The 20,249-nt window shown below is 33.9% G+C and overlaps 1 protein-coding gene across 3 annotated transcripts in view; it reads left to right on the plus strand.

Moving 5' to 3' along the window:
- LOC128234443 (integral membrane protein GPR155-like) overlaps positions 1–20,249 on the plus strand; it is a 37,480-nt gene that overhangs the window by 12,032 nt on the left and 5,199 nt on the right. For all 3 annotated transcript variants that reach the window (XM_052948691.1, XM_052948707.1, XM_052948699.1), the window contains exons 6-18: positions 1,056–1,224; positions 2,672–2,827; positions 5,443–5,526; positions 6,136–6,344; positions 7,280–7,373; positions 8,242–8,425; positions 8,958–9,098; positions 10,704–10,874; positions 13,305–13,385; positions 13,666–13,847; positions 14,257–14,373; positions 15,156–15,251; positions 16,239–16,303. In XM_052948691.1, coding sequence (XP_052804651.1) covers positions 1,056–1,224; positions 2,672–2,827; positions 5,443–5,526; positions 6,136–6,344; positions 7,280–7,373; positions 8,242–8,425; positions 8,958–9,098; positions 10,704–10,874; positions 13,305–13,385; positions 13,666–13,847; positions 14,257–14,373; positions 15,156–15,251; positions 16,239–16,303 — 1,749 coding nt within the window. The remainder of the gene's footprint in view (positions 1–1,055; positions 1,225–2,671; positions 2,828–5,442; positions 5,527–6,135; positions 6,345–7,279; positions 7,374–8,241; positions 8,426–8,957; positions 9,099–10,703; positions 10,875–13,304; positions 13,386–13,665; positions 13,848–14,256; positions 14,374–15,155; positions 15,252–16,238; positions 16,304–20,249) is intronic.

A 20,249-nucleotide genomic window follows, 5' to 3' on the forward strand; every position in this document is an offset into this window, starting at 1 on the left:
GCTAACTTTGTGCACTTCAGCCTGTGTAGTGTTGAACAGACTAATCTTTCAAACCAGTGAAAATAATTATCAAAAGTATAAAATACTGACAAATTATGACAGTCACACCCTTTTTTAACAACAATTCCAGCCCATAACCAGTCTAACACTTGATTTTTATTTGCATTAATTTCTCAAAACCAAAATGTTGAATGGAACAAAACCTTGAGAAATGCAGACTGATACTGAAATGATAGAATTTTCTTCCACCTCAGACAAAAAGATCCACCTCAGACAAAAAGATCCAAAAAAAATTGACAATACTAGAAATTCTCATCTTGCCCATGTGCAAAGATAAAACAAGTATGGAACTCTTTTTATATTGTAATCACACAATTCGTCTGTAGCATCATGAAAACCTTGTCTTTCGGCAATATTTAAAATCCTTATTAATTATTTCTTGCTTCAAAAGGCACCAAATTTTTTTTTCACGCTCCGTTTAAGAAATAATGCTGCTCTCTCCTCAGAACTATTAAAAGAACGATTTGACTTATTACATAATCTGAATCACTGCGTGCATATCCATGACAACCACAAATTATCACATATCTATATGCATTTATTTTCACGCACAAAAAAGTTCCAGCGAAAAAATACATTTTTACTCCATTTTGTTTAACTGAGGTGGGAGAAAAAGCATCTACAATAGCCGCTCGTGTAAGATAGGTTCATCCAAACCCTCGCAGTGTTTTGCGGAAACTCTGTAAACTTTATTTCCGCAAAACACTATACACTAGGGTATTTTTTAATGCATATTATTTTGTGTTTAACTCATTTTTGAATATTGAATATGTGAAAATAGTCTTTTTTGGGGCATACACTATTTTATTTGTATACAAATTTTTGGACATTTAACCAATTTTTTTTGTTTTTATCATATAAGTCAAAAGTGTTAAAAACAAAAATGCATTCAAATTAAAAGAAATATTGTTTTGGTTGATATTGTCGCCTTTAATACATTCAAGGTAATGCAATAAGAAATCTTATTTTAAGGTAATCTTGCATCTTTGTTTCAGGCTGTTGATGCCACTGATCACATGGCAAGTCGTTGGAGCCTTGGAGTTGCATGGTCCTTCAACCAACGACTCGAGATCGCTCAGCATGTATGCGTTTCTGTATGGAACATTCCCAACAGCTCCCTCTGTCTTCATCTATGCTAGTCATTTTTCCGTTGCTCAAGATATTGTAAGTATTACAATAAAATGATTTGTGATTGTTCAGCTTGTGCAACTTTCTTAAGGGAACAATATTAATGATTCCATTCCCCTTGTTTTTTCTTTAGGGATAAAACAGACCTTAGTTTAACTGCTCAATGTTTTGATATTGATATACTTTTTTTTTATTTTTCATTACTACACTCTTGATTGGACAAGCGTGACATCATTGGACCAATAGTAAAGAAGGTTTCAAATATCAGCTGTTCCTTTTTATTGATAAAATCCAAATACAGACCACATGTTTTCTTCCTTAATTTTAATTAAAATAATTAAAATGTCAAATTTCAATCAATCAAAACAGAAATAGAAAACAATATTAAATATAGATTATTTTTTTTTCATGCAGTATTTTTCGAAAGGAGTGCTATAAATGAAAAATAAGATTAAATCCTTTATTGTGTATTACTTACCCATCCTTATGTATGTCTTAATCCAAACCAGCCATGTCTCCATTACTCAAGATATTGTGATTACTAGTGTGTTGTTAAACTGGCAGGTTAACTTATACCAAAATAGGTTAACATACACCAATTTCAACATCTTTGCACAGATTGTCTCAGAGAAGGTGGTTTGCACAATCTTATCTTGTCTCAACAAACAGGTCTTTTTAACAGAGAGAAAGACATTGAATTAATATAGGCTCACTTGTACTTATTAATTCTATAAATTGCCACAGGAACGGCTGTTTGCACATTCCTCATTTCTGAACTCCTGGGCCAATATCCATAAAAAAAAAACCTCCGATGTATGCCGGTATATCAGGAAAAGTAGTTCATAATAGTATTAATTAATTGTAGTGTTTAAACATGTATTTTGTATGACTAAGTTTAAATTGATTGCCCATGAAGTGTATAATTGCATAGATATTTCAGATTGAATTTCCAAGAATAAAGTCATTAAGTTAGACTATTTATTTGAAATACTTTGCGATCTACTTGCAGCGTTGTCAAATGTAAACATTTCTGACAAAGTCAACATCCAAGGTTGTTTTCGATGGAAAATGGGCAAGGTGTTTCAAATGGATTTCTCTCTGCTTCATCCATGTTTGGTTAAACAAGATGATTACAGATGTTATTAACAATAAGAAAGAAATTCAATTAGTATGGGTTTACATATATATATACTTTATTATTCTACAGATTATCATACCAAGGTTAACATTTACCAATTTACAATTGCATTTGACATCAAGCAAGACATTGAAATTATATAGGTTAACTTATACTAATATATTTCACAGAGTGCCACAGGATACTGATATATTTCACAGATTGCCACAGGACTGGTGGTTTGCATGTTCCTATCTGCTCTGCTCATGTTTGTGCCTGCAAAGATGATGACTGTACTCGTTAACAGATAACAGAGAAAAAGACATTGAATTGATATAGGCTAACTTATACTAATTTATTTCCCAGATTGCCACAGGAATGGTGGTTTGTACATTCCTATCTGCTCCACTCATGTTTGTGTCAGCCAAGATGATGACAGTGGTGGTTAGCAGTGAAATGGATTACAAGACGTTACTTCTCGACACTTCATTTGACCTAAGTGTGGTGTCACTGGTGTTCAATGTAAGTATAATAGATGGATTACAAGATGATACTTCTCGACACTTCATTTGACCTGAGTGTGGTGTCACTGGTGTTCAATGTAAGTATATGAGATGGATTACAAGATGTTACTTCTCGACACTTCATTTGGCCTGAGTGTGGTGTCACTGGTGTTCAATATAAGTATAGGAGATGGATTACAAGACATTACTTCTCAACACTTCATTTGGCCTGAGTGTGGTGTCACTGGTGTTCAATGTAAGTATAGGAGATGGATTACAAGACATTACTTCTCGACACTTCATTTGACCTGAGTGTGGTGTCACTGGTGTTCAATATAAGTATAGGAGATGGATTACAAGACATTACTTCTCGACACTTCATTTGGCCTGAGTGTGGTGTCACTGGTGTTCAATATAAGTATAGGAGATGGATTACAAGACATTACTTCTCGACACTTCATTTGACCTGAGCATGGTGTCACTGGTGTTCAATGTAAGTATAGGAGATGGATAACAAGACATTACTTTTTGACACTTCATTTGACCTGAGTGTGGTGTCACTGGTGTTCAATATAAGTATAGGAGATGGATTACAAGACATTACTTCTCGACACTTCATTTGGCCTGAGCGTGGTGTCACTGGTGTTCAATATAAGTATAGGAGATGGATTACAAGACATTACTTCTCGACACTTCATTTGACCTGAGCGTGGTGTCACTGGTGTTCAATGTAAGTATAGGAGATGGATTACAAGACATTACTTCTTGACACTTCATTTGACCTGAGCGTGGTGTCACTGGTGTTCAATGTAAGTATAGGAGATGGATTACAAGACATTACTTCTCGACACTTCATTTGGCCTGAGTGTGGTGTCACTGGTGTTCAATGTAAGTATAATAGATGGATTACAAGATGTTACTTCTTGACACTTCATTTGACTTGAGTGTTGTGTCACTTGTGTTCAATGTAAGTATATGAGATGGATTACAAGATGTTACTTCTTGACACTTCATTTGGCCTGAGTGTGGTGTCACTGGTGTTCAATTTAAGTATAATAGATGGATTACAAGATGATACTTCTCGACACTTCATTTGGCCTGAGCGTGGTGTCACTGGTGTTCAATTTAAGTATAATAGATGGATTACAAGATGTTACTTCTTGACACTTCATTTGGCCTGAGCGTGGTTTCACTGGTGTTCAATGTAAGTATAATAGATGGATTACAAGATGATACTTCTCGACACTTCATTTGGCCTGAGTGTGGTGTCACTGGTGTTCAATGTAAGTATAGGAGATGGATTACAAGATGATACTTCTCGACACTTCATTTGACCTAAGTGTGGTGTCACTGGTGTTCAATGTAAGTATAATAGATGGATTACAAGATGATACTTCTCAACACTTCATTTGGCCTGAGTGTGGTGTCACTGGTGTTCAATGTAAGTATAATAGATGGATTACAAGATGATACTTCTCAACACTTCATTTGGCCTGAGTGTGGTGTCACTGGTGTTCAATGTAAGTATATGAGATGGATTACAAGATGATACTTCTTGACACTTCATTTGGCCTGAGTGTGGTGTCACTGGTGTTCAATTTAAGTATAATAGATGGATTACAAGATGATACTTCTCGACACTTCATTTGGCCTGAGTGTGGTGTCACTGGTGTTCAATGTAAGTATAATAGATGGATTACAAGATGATACTTCTCGACACTTCATTTGGCCTGAGTGTGGTGTCACTGGTGTTCAATTTAAGTATAATAGATGGATTACAAGATGATACTTCTCAACACTTCATTTGGCCTGAGTGTGGTGTCACTGGTGTTCAATGTAAGTATAATAGATGGATTACAAGATGATACTTCTCGACACTTCATTTGACTTGAGTGTGGTGTCACTGGTGTTCAATGTAAGTATATGAGATGGATTACAAGATGTTACTTCACGACACTTCATTTGTCCTAAGTGTAGTGTCACTGGTGTTCACCCAGTGAGCGCCATATGTTATACTCATGTAGGCTTAGCCTAGAATAAAAATTAATGTACTTTCACAAGGTGATATATTTTGCCATCAGATAATGATGTCAAGACTCATATTGTCAATGTTGAGCAACACAAGCTTATGTGACATGCAGAGGTGCAATGAATCGCTTCGATGCATCGAAAAACTGGTTTTTAAACTCGCCGATTCGATTCAGTACAGATGCGATCCGCATATTAAACATGCATGCCACAAAATGACCTTTGTTTCCGCATTCTGTCAGCTTTTGTTACGCGGTGTGCAATTGGTTAATAGCTTATTTGGCATCTAATGAATAATAGAGTTTCATTCTTACTTAAATAGTAACATGGCGCCTCCATCATTGAAAGATGTTCATAAAAAACTAAGATCAAGTCTGTGGGCACATTTCGGGCTTCGTGATTTTCCTACATTTTCATAATTGCAATGATTAAACAACCTTTAAATAAGCAACTTAATATTAAATAGCAACAATAAGTAAAACATGAATTGAATCAGATTAATCGAATCATTATGTTTGATATCGGAATCAAATTGAAATGAGCTTTAAGTGTATGGTTGCAGCTCTGCTGACATGTTTTAATTGATAATGTTATTATTTATTTCAGGTGTGGATTCTAGCAGTTCTTATCTTCAGCAGAAAGCACAAGAGAATGCCTCACCAGTTTCTGATATGCCTGGTGCTTGCCCAGGTACGAAAGTCATGTAGATGTAAGCTTTGAATGAAGTTAGTTTAGACGCTTCTCAGCTTACTGAGAGCTTTCAGTGATAGCTCCTTCATTTGGAGATGACTTGGAGCAAAAAGGACAAAAAAAGTATGTTTTTTTCTAAAAGAAATAGGAGAACCAGGTTTCTATTCTGAACTGATGTCTGGGTAAATCACAATTGTTAAACATTTTAATCATAAAATGGTCAAATTTTAACATACATGCACACTCAATTTTTTTTTAAGGAAATTCCAGAAAAAAATAAGTATGGCAAAAATGATAGGAAGGAAATAATAGGTCAGTGAACGAGTGGAAACAAATAATTATAATGAGCATATATTTCATAAATCTAATCTTAGGGCTATTCCAGTAAAACATATAACCCACGGGGGAAGGCAATTATTTAAATAGTATAGAGGTTGGTGTCTTCACTAATTTGGACCCCACAAGGTAAAATTTGCTTTTGTAGGGGGGTGGCATAATTTAAAAGCGCCTTCCCCCCATGGGTTATATGGTTAAATCGCATAGCTCTTACAAGTATAATGGACATAAATTTACACATTAATCTGTAACAGAGCACATGATCTTTTTCAGAGTCTTGCCTGTATTGGAATGATCATCTACGATGGCTTAGACACTCATATTGTATGGACACACTACCTACAGTTTGTTATGTTACTCATTGGGGTATTTTCCACTCGATGTTTCGCTGCGGTACTCTCCATTGTTTTATACCTGTTACATTGCCGAAGTCTGTGTTTTGTGCTCAGAAACAAGGGATGGATGTATATATTTGCTTTAGGGTGAGTATTAGTATTTAGCTTGTCTGATTTGTTGTAGATAAAAAGATTATTGTAATTGTGTTGGCGTTGTCTTTGTTCTCATTTTTTATTTAACATTTAAAGCTACACTCACACAGTTTGACAGTTTCGACAACTTTATAATTTTTGGTCTTGGATGGAACCATTTTTTGCTTTAATGTGTGGTAGCAAGTGAAATAAGACTGCTGACACAAGTTCAGGTCACAGTTTTTCATATTTACGTTTGAAAATGGATGTTTTATGGCTTAAGGCATTACTAACGCTTTAAGAAAAATAAATTTTTCGGCTGTTTTCCAATCAATTGAGACCTGTTGTATTGTTAATTATCTGATATGAATGAAATATTGAAGGAATTTTTAGCTGACTCTGAAAGATTTGTTTCAAAATACGTCAAAACTTTTAATCTGTGAGAGTACAGCTTTAAACCTTGGGCCAAGTTGGCCATATTTAAAAAAAAATGTTAAAGAAATAGGTATGAAATTTAAGACACATGTTCATTATGACAGTAGGCCGTCTTGAAGCAAGTTCAATAACACTGGCTATAATACTGCCTGTAGGGCTGTTTTTACCACTTTCTTCGTATAACTATTATTAAATACAGATTACCTTTGTGACCTTCTCCATCTTGACACATTGAGTCATCGGAATTCGGGTAAACAAGCCCAATTTTATTCGCTCATCAAAATTTGGGTAAACAAGCCCAAATTTATTTGCTCATCGAAATTCGGGGGAAACAAGGGCAAATTTATTCTCTCATCGAAATTCGGGGGAAACAAGGGCAAATTAATTCACTAGTGCTTGGTGTAGAAAAAGTTGTGTTTTATAAATTCCTAAAACTAAGGAAGCTCAGAAAGTAATTAAACAGTTTCGGGCTTGATGGCTTGTGTTTATTTTGATCACTGCACTTTTACTTCTAGGTTTCCAATGGTTGGCACAGGGATGTTGCTGATATTCGGAGACCATCATCTCAACAATGAAATAGACCCGTCCTTTCACTATGGGACAGATCAGGTAATTAAAATTTGCATTGGCTATTTTATGTTCATGTTTTTTTCCCTTCACTATAGACTACTCAGATTTGGCTGAGATTGCAAAGGAAATTAGAATGGAAATTTTATATGAAACAAATTATGTTCTTGTAAAAATAGAAATTATTTTCAAATTCTACATGTATGTTTAGTGTGTTGAATTTTACTTAACAGTATAATGACAGTGATTTATATTTTAAATATTTTCACTGCCTGTTCCTTCCAAATTGGGATTTGTATTGAAAATACAAAGTCATGCTAAAATAGCAAATATATAGCAAATATACATGTTTTTACTTTTTTGTGCATAAATTATGCTGTGTAATAGCTAGTTTTTGTTCAAAAATTATTGCTTTCTTTATTCATTCACAGAACCTGTATTTAATTAATTGGGAAAATATCTTCTTTTTTTGAATGATAAACACTTTTTCACATGGCGAAATAGCCATTAGAAGGCAGTAAATTGCACACAAAAAAATCACTGACTTACATTTTATTAATGCATACAGGATGTGTTACTGTAACTAAATATTTCACATGTTTGTAAGTTTGATTTTAATTGTCCTCTTTAAATAAAACCAAATCATGTTAAACACTATCACTTGATTTAATTCAACAATAGCAATATCATTGTGTCATCTACATTGTAAGCTGCACAAATGTCCGTCATTAAAGGTGTACAAGCTTTTGCTAAGGTTTGGAGGAGGACTTTTTAAGATATATTTATCTTTCGTTCTAATCCTTTTCTAGATTGTACATGTGTTTTCTGTTTGTCTTTATGTTACCGGTATGTGTGTATACACTAATGAATAAAATATGTTTAAACTAAATGTCCTCTATCTGTATTAAAGGCATTGCTGTCGGTGGTTGTCCTCACAGTGTGTTCGGCAATCAACATCACATTCCTCGTTCTTCGTCAACGTAATGCTCGCCAAAGTAAGGAACGCTCGATAAAGGTGGGAAAAAAATCACTCCCGAGAAACATCAACACGGAGACAAATGAAGAAGAAAGTATAACAGAAAGATTGCTTCCTGGTAAGTTAAAGCTGCACTAGTTTCCAGACATTTACGCAAATATTGGCTCATTCCAAGACAAAAAATGAAAAAGTTGTCAAAACAGTCAATCTGTGAAAGTGCAGCTTTTAAACAAGAAAAGTTAAGAAAATGCATGAACATTTGTACTCGTGGAAGAGATATTCATTCAACTATCTTGATTTAAAGTAACATTTATGTTACACAAGATACACACAAATTTATACCTTTCCTGTTTTCTTTCGCTGCAGACAACAATGAAACCATCAAGCACCAGATGGATTCTGACTTCTTACCTTTGCAAGATTCTTGGCAATTGACCTGGAGAAATCTAAAAATAGAATAATATTGAATATATCAAACACATGTTTTTTTTCTGCAGCAGACCACAACTAGTCAACAAACATGTTGATGATACAGATTTCAACCACAAGCAAGCATTTAGGTGATGGAGATTGATTAATTTAAGAGAATATTTTTACTTATGTATAGAAGAAACCAGTATAAAAAACTCAAATCTATTATTGTTTTGCAGCAGACGACATAGAGCCATCAAGCACCAGAAGGACTAGGACTTCTAGTACAAGCAAGCTTCTGTGTGATGGAGATGGAAGCAGATATAGGTCCTGCTCCAACTGTACGCATGACTGTGAAGTTAAACTATATGAACAACCAGGTAGGCTGAGGCTTGCTTACTGTAAGCTGCTTAAAATTTCAGAGAGATTGTTACCTGTGATTTTTCATGAATGAATTAGGTCATGAATTGAATTCTATGCAAACATTATTAACCGTACGTTACTTAATGACTATAATCATACTAAAAAAACTTAAAACTGTCATGTGTAGCTTAGTTTTGTTAATGGAATAGGTTTTAAGACATCAAAAAAAAGGATGTTGAGATATGATATGAAAATTGATATGAAATATTATGGAATGTTCCTTGTTGTCTTTCTTTTTTTGGCAAAAACATCTCTTTTTTCCAACAGTTTTGACAATTATTTTTTTAACTTTTTCTGTGGGACAATGCTTTTATGCCTTACTGTGCAACGGTTTAGCAGTGGTCATTCTATTGACCTCTCTCAGCTTCTCAGAATATTTCTAACATTTCTTTTAAGTGATTCTCATGTTCAGGATTAATCATGAAGTAAGGATTGACAGATTTAACTTCAGACTATTGTACAGTTGTAAAGATTGTTTTCTGCCAGGACATTTGCATCAAAAACAGTAGGAAGAACCATGAAATTAATAGAAATGACTTTCGAAACCATTTCAAAAGGGCTCTAAGCCCCTTTTCCCTGCTTTGGGCATATATTCCTCATACTCATTTTCATACAGACCCCAGCTGTTTTTTTAAGGATTGACTAATGAGCTGTTAGAAACCCTGTGAGTAAGTGTCAGAAGAAATATCCTTATTTTCCTACTTCTTTCTGTTGAAAAAAATCTTACAATTTTGTGAAAAATGACTGTTCTTCTTTCTTTATTTGACAGGGGCAGTATTCATTCACTATCTTAAGTCATTTCTTAACAGTAATTTCTTAAATTAAGTAAAATTCCTTAACTTTTGGTAGTGAAATAAAAGAACACTATCTTTAACATAAAAGTTCGTATTTGATTTTTAATTAAATTAATGTAAATGAAGTATTTGAGATACTTTCTATATGTTATATCATATAGTAGGTGATGTTAACTTGAGAAAATGACTTAAGTAAAGTAATGACTACCGGTAAGGATATTTATTAATACAGACCCCAAGTGCCATGACGTCTGACATTGTGACACTTTCAATATTAAACAGAGGCCCCTCTTGTTACTTCACCTCAAAATACTTCAGCAGCTCACTACAGTACATTTGCAATGCAATCACATACATTTTGTATAATAAATATGTATTTTTGTAACATGATTATCGGACTTCAATTGCACTAGTAACCTTCTGTATCCGCAACTATCTTTGTCAACGGATTAGCTTCTTAAATTTTAATTATTATCTCTCCAACCAGATTTATACTGACATAAATAGTTTCTCATGTGTTAAACATATTTAGTAATTCATTATTTCATATTCTCTAACTATCGATATACCAATTTACAAAGTACCGTATATACGTGTTTTGTTGGAATTAATTCATTTATTTATAGTATTATTTACAGAAAATAGAAAAGAGATCTCATACAAGCCAATGGCTTTCTCCTCAATTCTATATAGCATAATTATGTGTATGTTGTAAATGTTTATTTGTTATAAAAAAAATACTGTTTAAACCAATGCTTATCATTACAGTTCCCGAAAGCTCTGTCAGTATAGAGGACATGGTGCCTTTCCCTGATGACCAGCCTGCCGATCTTAAGCCCACAGCCAATAAATCTCGAACTAAGCGTCACTTTAGCAGGCTGAATTCTAAGGATATGGGTAACTGTGGGGTGAAGAAGCAACCTAAACGGAAACCCGGTGGTAAGTGTTGTTAAAAGCATGGGATTTTTTAATGTTATATGATCAATTCCAAATGGTATAATTTAAGATTATAAGCCACAGCTGTCATGTCAAAACATATGGCTCCAATACCACAAAAATACAAATCTCGATCTAAACTCATTTTACCATATAATTGAATGGTATCAGAGTTCGAATTTAACTTTGAGGAGCACTCGCAAAATTTTGCGAGTGCATTTTGAGGCAACTCGCAAAATGAAAATTCTACTTGCATTTTTTTTTTTTGCTTTATTCCCTTATAATATTGTCTAAGCAAAGTAGAAATTTACACCTAAGACATATTATGAATATTAAAAAGTATCAATCTTGAGTGACTCAACTACTAGAACTTGTTGATGGCTTATTCTATTTGGGGGGGGGGGTACGGAAAGACTCATCTGATGCTGGCAGCTTTTTGATAACAAAGCTGTTCAATAATTTGACATTGTTCACTTTGTATATTTACCCTCGACATCGGGTAATTTAATACCCATTCGACTAGCACGCTACAGATTTCATGAAGTCTGTAAGTATTAAAATAAATAAATTTGAAATAAAAAAAGCAACAGTAAATGTAGCGTGGATACTTTGGACCATGAAATATATCGATCGACGTAGTCTATTCATTTTGACAGTTGGGCGAAAATATATTCAAAGGATGATGGGGTTTACATAGAGTGCGCAGAAGCGCTAAATTTAGCCAATGATTGAGCTAGGTGATTACGTCATTCGTATTCACTTTGTATAATGCACGCCTCGGAGCATCCCGGAAAGATTCAAGATAAAACTCCTTTTCCGTATTTGTTCTATTTTTGAAAACTTACTAGAGCGTGACTCCGTACTGTCTTCTTTATACTGGTAGTGTAAACATGCCACTTATAGGCTGTTTACACTCGACTACGTAGCAGAGTTAAGTTCATGTTTATTCTACTTTCCTTTTAACATTTTGTGGTCTAGAAAAAGCCACTCGCAGAATTTTGCGAGCGTGAATAAAAGTCAATTGCAATTTGTAAATGTCGCATGCATTTTGCAAGTATGCGAGTCTAAATTCGAACCCTGGGTATTGTAAGTTACAGGGCTTGAAGGTGACCCGATATGGGGTATATAGGGCAAAGGAAACTATGTCGATTGAGATCGAAGCGTTATATCTATATCACATTGACAGCCTGTTTACATGTTTCTTTTTTTCATCGGAATATTATGCGGAATGGGAAAAAAGTGTACGTTTTAGCACGGGGAATGGGGCAGAATTTCTGGCCAAAATTGGTCAGAAAAAAAGCAACACTCAAAAATGCCATATTTCTGAGAGGCCTCCCAGGGGGTTTTGGTCTGAATTCCAGGGTATTTCAATATTAGACCAGGGGATTTTTATGCAGGGAAATTAAGTGCAATATCAACATTTATAATACTAAATGCAATAATCTAAATGAGTATTTACTTACATTTATTTATTGCTCTTATATACATACATGAAAAGAATATATAATATATTGTACAAGGAAAAAAATAAATAATACATTATAAAATCATCAGCGTGTCAATTTATAGCATAAATATTTAAAACACTAGCATTATATAAAGAAAAAACATTGAGAGTTCACAACATTGGAATGAAAATAAAATTGTACTTAGCAAAAATTTGTATAGCACTGAGCAAGATTATAAGTATCTTCCATGGCCGAGAGTGTAAGATAGGTTCATTCCGACCCGAGCGTAGGGTGTTTTGCGGAAACGAGGTTTACAGAGTTTCCGCAAAACACCCTGCGCGAGGGTCGGGATGAACCTATCCTACACGAGCAGCTATGGTAGATGCTTTTTCTCCCACCTCAGTTTAACAAATTAAGTAAAAATGTATTTTTTGCTGGAACTCTTTGGTGCTTAGTGAAAATAAAGTGATTCAGATTATGTTAATAGTCAAATCGCATTATTTCTTAAAAGGTGCGTGAAAACTGTTTTATGGTGACATTTGAAGCGAGAAATAATTAATTAGCGTTCTAAATATTGCAACAAGACAAGAATTCCGTGATGCTACAGACGACAGTCTTCAACAAGGGAGGTAATTACAATGTGGTGACCGTTAAAATGGAGTTCCATAGGGGCATTTTATCTTCGCCCGTGGGCAAGATAAGAATTTCTAGCATGGTTAAATTATTGGATCTACTTATCTGAGGTGGGAGAAAATAAAATCTTTTCACTTTTAATTTTATCAGTCATGCATGAATTCCAGCAATACACTCTTATTACAACAATTTTTGGACTTAGTCATCATAGTCTTTGATGGTATAAAAAAGCTACAGATTGTGTGTTCATTGAATTTTAAAATCCTCATATTATGAATGCTTTCAACTTTCAACTTTGAGCTAGTGTTAAAATATATAGAGAGAGATAATATACATATTGTTTTACTTCCAGGGAATATTAATCCCCCACCGGTTGACCGGGGGATGAGTTCGAATTCCGGGGGATTTTTACCCACGCCAGAGGATATGGCATGTATGAACACTAACTAGACTTAACAGGAATATCATTCAATTATCATTTAATCATCTTTATATTTAATTTCTACTAAAACATGTCAAGCATCCATCAAATTTAGAGAGAAACATTTTAAGCTCTACTTTCGTTTTAATCCGCTTCAATATATCATCTGTAAAATGAAATACATTGTTGCAATGTTTAATATTTATGTTGAATAAAATATGTTTAAACTAGTTAGCATAATATGTGGGTACTCAAATGTCTAATCGGATACACTTCATATGATTTCACATAGCAACTCCCAGAGAAACAAGTTCCCCAGCTCGGACGGCAAGTAGTTCTACAACAAGTGAGGAGGACTCATTACTGGATTCGATACAGACTTACGAATGTGACGCTGGAACATGTAGTTACCAACAACGTCGGAGGTGTGCCGGCTTGCTGAGGTGCTATCATTCGACATCTCGAAACATTCAGGTAAAAATGAAAAACTTGCATACTTACATGTAGCTAGCATGGTACAGACACATGGGTATTACTTTGTTCAGCGGGGACATTAGCGTCACACTTATGTTTTAATTAATAACTTTGAAATGACTTGGTGTAAAGTCTTGAAGCTTAAAACCCATACGTTTATCTAGGTGCAGGAATCTGGAGATACAGTAGGCGTGAAGGTGAAACGGTAGCCTTCGAATGATGAATACCAGACAACTTTTATTTTCTTGAATTGAAATTGCTGTTGAAAACCTGTACAATTATGAAGGTGCAGGAATCTGGAGATGCAGTAGGCGTGAAGGTAGAACAGCAGCCTTTGAATGATGAATACCTGACAACTTTTTTTTTTCTTGTATTGAAATTGCTGTTAAAATCCTGTACAATTATCTAGGTTCAAGAATCAGGAGATGCAGTAGGTGTCAAGGTGAAACGACAGCCCTTGAGTGATGAATACCAGACGGACAGATTCATAATTCTTCTCCTATCGTTACAAGTCTCCATGTTTGTGGTAATAGCTTGTTTAAAGCAACATTAAGTAATGTTAAAAATCTCAAAAAGTAAATTTAGTTTAGTTTAGTAGGTAAATTATGGTTAAGGTAGTCTGTTGATTAGTGTAGAGATTTAAAAAAAAAACACTATAATCCACGCTCACCTGTGTCAGGTTATCCTGCCCAACATGTTTTATTTACAAGAATACAGCCTCATCAAGTTATCATCACTTCAAATTGAATTGTTTTAGGGTTAGATTTTCAAAATTCTGTTCAATTCTGCCAGTTACTGTTTGGTGCTTGTTCATAAAATTTAGTTAAATAATGCATTTTCAACAAAGTTTAAAAACACTGTTGCCAGCATTAAAACTGTGAGCGAGATCTTATAACTTAATTAATAAACTTGGGATTTAATATTCACGATAACATTAGTAAAATATTAAAAAAAAATCGTCAATGATTAAATATGTACTCTTACTCCCAAATAAGGTGTAAGATAATTAATACATTTATTTAAATTTTACGAAAGGGATGAATGCGTATTGAAAACAATGTTTCTTATGACAGATACCATGTGAGACAATCATTGATATCCGTAAATCTTTTAGGACCCACCAGTCATTTAAGATTTGTGAGTTTGCAGCTGTTTAATACACAGTTTCAGTCTTGTTTTTAGTGATTGATATTTTCCATAAATGCATTATTTAGTAAATAGTGAAAGGATTTTCACTAAAAATTTACTTCTGTTACATTGATTATAAATACGAGTATCACTTTAAAAGAAATTTTATTTTTATAATAGGGACTGTTCCTGTGTACATGGAGGTTGTTTAATGACGCCAAGTCTGGGATCTATGTGGAAATAGAATTCCTGGATAGCTTCTTCAACTATGGCCAGGTTAGTTTATTGAAAGAGGTACGGTAAAAATTTGAAGGGCGGTTCGTATGCATATATATAGAAGGCTGATTAATTATGCCAAGTCATGTGGCAATAAAATTCCTTGATAGCTTCTTCAACTAATGAAAGGTTAGTTTGTTGAAAGAGGTATGGAATACATGTATAATTTTAAAGACTGTTCTTATGCATAAAGAAGGCTGTGTAATTATACCAAGTCATGTGGGGATAGAATTCGTTGACACCTTTCTTTTAACTATTGCCAGGTTAATACTCACAGGAAATTTCATTGTTATTAGTGGTGAGGGAAAGCCTATTCAGGTACTTTCAAGGTGTATATGTAGAGTGGAGGGAGGTCTAATGGTATAGGTGTCAGGAAGCCTCTCACCCAAGAGGTTTTAGGTATGAACCCCACCAGAGTTACTATCTCATGGCCTCGCAAATGGGTACCAGTACTTATTAATACCCAGGAACCTTTCAGCCAAGAGGTTGTGGGTATGAACCCCACCAGAGTTACTATCTCATGGCCTCGCAAATGGGCACCAGTACTTGTTAATACCAGGAACCAGAATTGAGAGCGATCATCTTCCATCACAATCGAGCTTGCAGAAATTTGTATGAATTAAGAGCGCGAAATGTTTTATTATCTCTTGTTGCTCCCAAATGTTAGAAAAGGTGTTAAAAAAAGTCGGACTTAGGGTCATTGCTGTCAGCATCATCAACGTTTGCAATGTGCAGACTTTAACCTAGGCCATAATTCTAAAGTACTTCATGAAACTTGGTTCATATGTTGCAAGAAATAATATACGCAAGTTATGCATAGCAAGGGCTATAATTCTGGCAAAATACTTGAGTGATTCCATTTATTCATCTGAAAAAAACAACACAACAACAACAGATGAGAAATAATGTTTACTCTGCTTCGCTTGTTTTAAACTTTTGCATAGCTTAACATGCCACATTTTTGTATTATTTATTGATATTTTTCAGAGTTTGGTTGTGTTTGCGATATTTGGGTTTGATACTCAGCTCATGATATTGCCCTGTATAAGAAGGTAGGTCTGTCTTAGGAGCACTTGACATCCTAATATAACACCCTGGGCCCATGATTACAAACAGTCTTTAATCCAAGTCTAGACTCAGACTCAGAAAGCACTTTAGATTTATAAAATTACAATGAATCATCTTTATTCCATTTGATTTGCAAAAATAGATGTAAAGAATTGTACAATTTCAAATAGTAAAATTCAGCATATTTCATCTTCAATACTTAATAAGTAGAAGAAAAGTGACAATGAAATGAAGGTTGTCATATTTGCAACTTGAGTCTGAACTCAGACTTGAGACTGTATTCAAGGCCCCTTGTATATCAAAGCAAAATATTCATTCTATACAGCAGTATTTATTAGTTTGCCTCTTGATTTGTCAAAACCATTTCTTGGTTTTCTAACATGAAACTGTATGAATGACATTTAACATCCGTATCTGAAACTCGAAACAACCCTAAGTATTTATCCTGCGATTAAAACACATTCGCCAAACAAACTGCTGCTACTTATTCTAATTAAAAATATTAAAGGTACCTACCCCGGTAACTTTTTTATATTTAATCATTTTACTAACTCTAGTGAAAATACATTTTTTTTTATTATGATAGCCTTGGTGTTGTCATCAAAGTGCTGCCTTTGGGCTTATCAGTAGCCTATTTGTCATAGTGGATATCTTGTCCTTGTCTTAAAAAAAAGTTTTCAGAAATTCAAAAATGAAACTTTGTACCCATGTTTCCAGAGATAATACGCACTTGAATATCAAGGCCAATAACTCTAGATTTGAATGTTAGACAAATAACTCTAGCTTTGATAATCATTGAGTAATGCCCCTTGTTTGACTAAAATCAGAAAAACTATAGCATTTGTTCAGAACCACTCTTGTTCAAATGCATCATCTAAATTTCTAGGTGTAGGTGTGGTTTTAGTAGACCAAAAATGTTTAATAGGTAAGATTTGAAGGACGGAAATCAAGATTTTATTATTCCTACAAAAGTTTTGGTATATAAGGTGTAACAAAAGATTTAATGCTTATCTTGTGTTCCAAAAATCCCAACCACAAGGCAGCTTTATGGCAAAAGGAATCTCGATACAAGAAGACAGTTCTTAAACTATTGGTTTGGGAGTCACTGTTAGGCTTAAAGCTTGATTATTTTAAAGCTGCACTCTCACACGTTTTGACAACTTTTTTTTTTTTGAAACAAGCCAACTTTTGTGAACATGCATGCAAACTATTTGTACAAGACTGCTGACAAAAAATCAGATCTCAGATTTTTATATCTATGTTCAAAGATTGATGTTTTATGCATTTTTCTTTAACCATTAATTAATTGTCCAACTGAAATATGGTTTGCAGATATTTACGCAAAAATTTGCTCTTTCCAAGACAAAAATTAAAAGAAGTTGTAAAAGTATATCTGTGAGAGTGCAGCTTTAACAAAATGATTGTTTGTTTCCGGTTTCATAAACTTTCCTAAAAAAAAAACCTGCCTTATATTTTTTATTGCCACCAGTCTGAATGTTTTTTGCCATTTATTTTTTTGTCCTTTTGGGCGTATTGTTTTGTGAATATCTTGGAAGCTCTGAATCGTTTATGTACCATTTATTGACCCTGAATAAACAGCAAGAGTTCTTAGTGTGAAAATAAACAAACACCAGCACATCTCTATAAATCTAAAATGATTATAATAAACAATCCTTTCCAACCTAAGTAACCCAACTTTTTTGGCATTGAAGTCGGAATCAAACAATTTATTTGCTTATTGATTAAGTTGCATGCAAATTTAAAAGAATGATTTTACAAATTTCTCACCCACCAGGGTATGTGTTATTGTTAAAAGTAAAACCAATTTAAAGGGGCTGGACACCAAATGATAAATTGCAGAAAATAGAAAATTGTCAAAAACTTAAGATTCACATCATTTTGTACATGCAGTGAATCTTACTTACTGATGTAACATATTGCTTTGATACATGCTTCTTTCGCAGTTTTTTTTGCATTTTTCCGATTCGAAATTTACGGGGTATGTCCAGTAAGATAAAAATTAGTTTTGGTATATTTATCTGTACTCATAAACAAATATTATTTAAACTGGAAAGCTGTAATGCACTATTTTAAACAGGGAAACAGATGAGACAGCAACTTGATTGTTGCGTTCATTATTATAACCATGTAAAGTGACTTATCATCAGCCTCCTACTAGCTTGCATTGACAATTCTAGGTTTGTTTTGAGGAAATACTTTATTTGCTGAGTATACTTAACTTGCTGATTTTTGGACAGTCTGGTGTCTAGCCCCTTTAAATAAGAGGTGAAATATATTCTGGTTAGTTTATTCTTCCAATTAAAACATGGTATTATGTCTATTTTCCAAAAGCACCTCTTGTGGAGTATTTCTCCAAAAGCTTGAAAGGTAAACCTGGGTATCCGAACGGTGAAACCTGTCCGTGTTGTCTGTTCTGTCCTACCATAATGTGTCATCATTTTCAGAATACTATTAGAATAAAGAATTTACAATATTTGTCAATATCAAAAAGCATTATCATGATAAACATTATATTGAATACTTAATACATTACCTGCATATAGATTTTGTCATGATTATTCTCTCAATTTACAAAATTGCATGCTACAAAACATTGAATAAATTCGAATTTATCTCTATATTTATATTATTGTGCATAATTTCGTGTGTATGCGTATTTTTAAGTTTAATTAGCTGGTATTTATATGTATATTTCACATTATATATATATTTGACATTAGACATGTTTCTTTAAAAAATAAATCAAGACTATTCAAGTCCTTTGCCGTATCAAACAGGGGTTCTAAAATTGCGCATTTAGAGGCCTAAGGCCACTAATAAGATCAATGTAATTCTTTGTCCGTTGGTTTGGGGGTGTGGGAGGGATATGTTAACTTTAACAAAGTTCTAACGATAGGACGATTCTAAATCTTACGTTATTTTAGTAGGCTTGTTGATAATATAATCTCTATTTTCCTCAAAATTATTCTTACTTATCTTGTTTGGTCTTTAATGCTCACTTGTGTTAGAAGAGTAGGTTTCCTCAACAGCACAATACTACACTTTAGCGTAACATTGTGTAAATGTGATTATTCAAAATCAATATTAAAAATCATATTCATGTTAATGATGTCCCAAGCCAACTGCAAATCCATGCAAATACATTAAACTTATGCTCAATGTTTCTCATCAATATGATAACGTTTCTCATTCCTTTAATTGTCACCCAAGTCAGATGCAAATCAAGACAATAGTGCTTTATTTGTAATATAAAGGCCACCGGCCTGATACACATCTTCAATGCTCAATGAGTGATGCCTTTCACAACATTTTTTTTTATAATCAAGAACAATTGTGCAAAAATATGTCTCTTGACATGCTTTATAAATAATAGCAGTACACAAAACAATAAATAGCAAAGTGGTTTGCTATCATTAAAAAAAAATCCATGCATTAATTTTTATAGGTTAATTTTATTGCTCATTGTTCTTTTTGTAACATAATAATAACTTTTCTTGTTTGGTTGATGGTCCCCTGAGCTGGATAAGGATTCTTCCCTGACAGCATAAAACCACACTGCGTTACAGTGCGCAAATGATCAATTTCATTATAAAAATTAACATATACTAATGTAAGTAATAGCACTGCAACCACAACCCTAGTTATTGAAATCATACATGAGCGATCCATGACAAGTGTATAATTTTAATCACGGGGGTAGTGGACAGAGTACCATGTGGTCAAAGACAACTTTCAATAACTAGTGAGTTTTAGAGTAAATAGCATTGAAATTTATCCTCACGATAGTTATTGCACTTTTAAGCTCCGCCTTCTGGTTACTGTACTGTTCCATTATGGGAGTTACTGTATATATGAAAAACAAAGAAAATACTCTTGGTACTGTACCTTGTTTTAGGGCCACTGTAAATA

The sequence above is a fragment of the Mya arenaria genome, chromosome 1, assembly GCF_026914265.1.
Source record: "Mya arenaria isolate MELC-2E11 chromosome 1, ASM2691426v1".
NCBI classification, from domain to species: Eukaryota; Metazoa; Mollusca; class Bivalvia; order Myida; family Myidae; genus Mya; species Mya arenaria.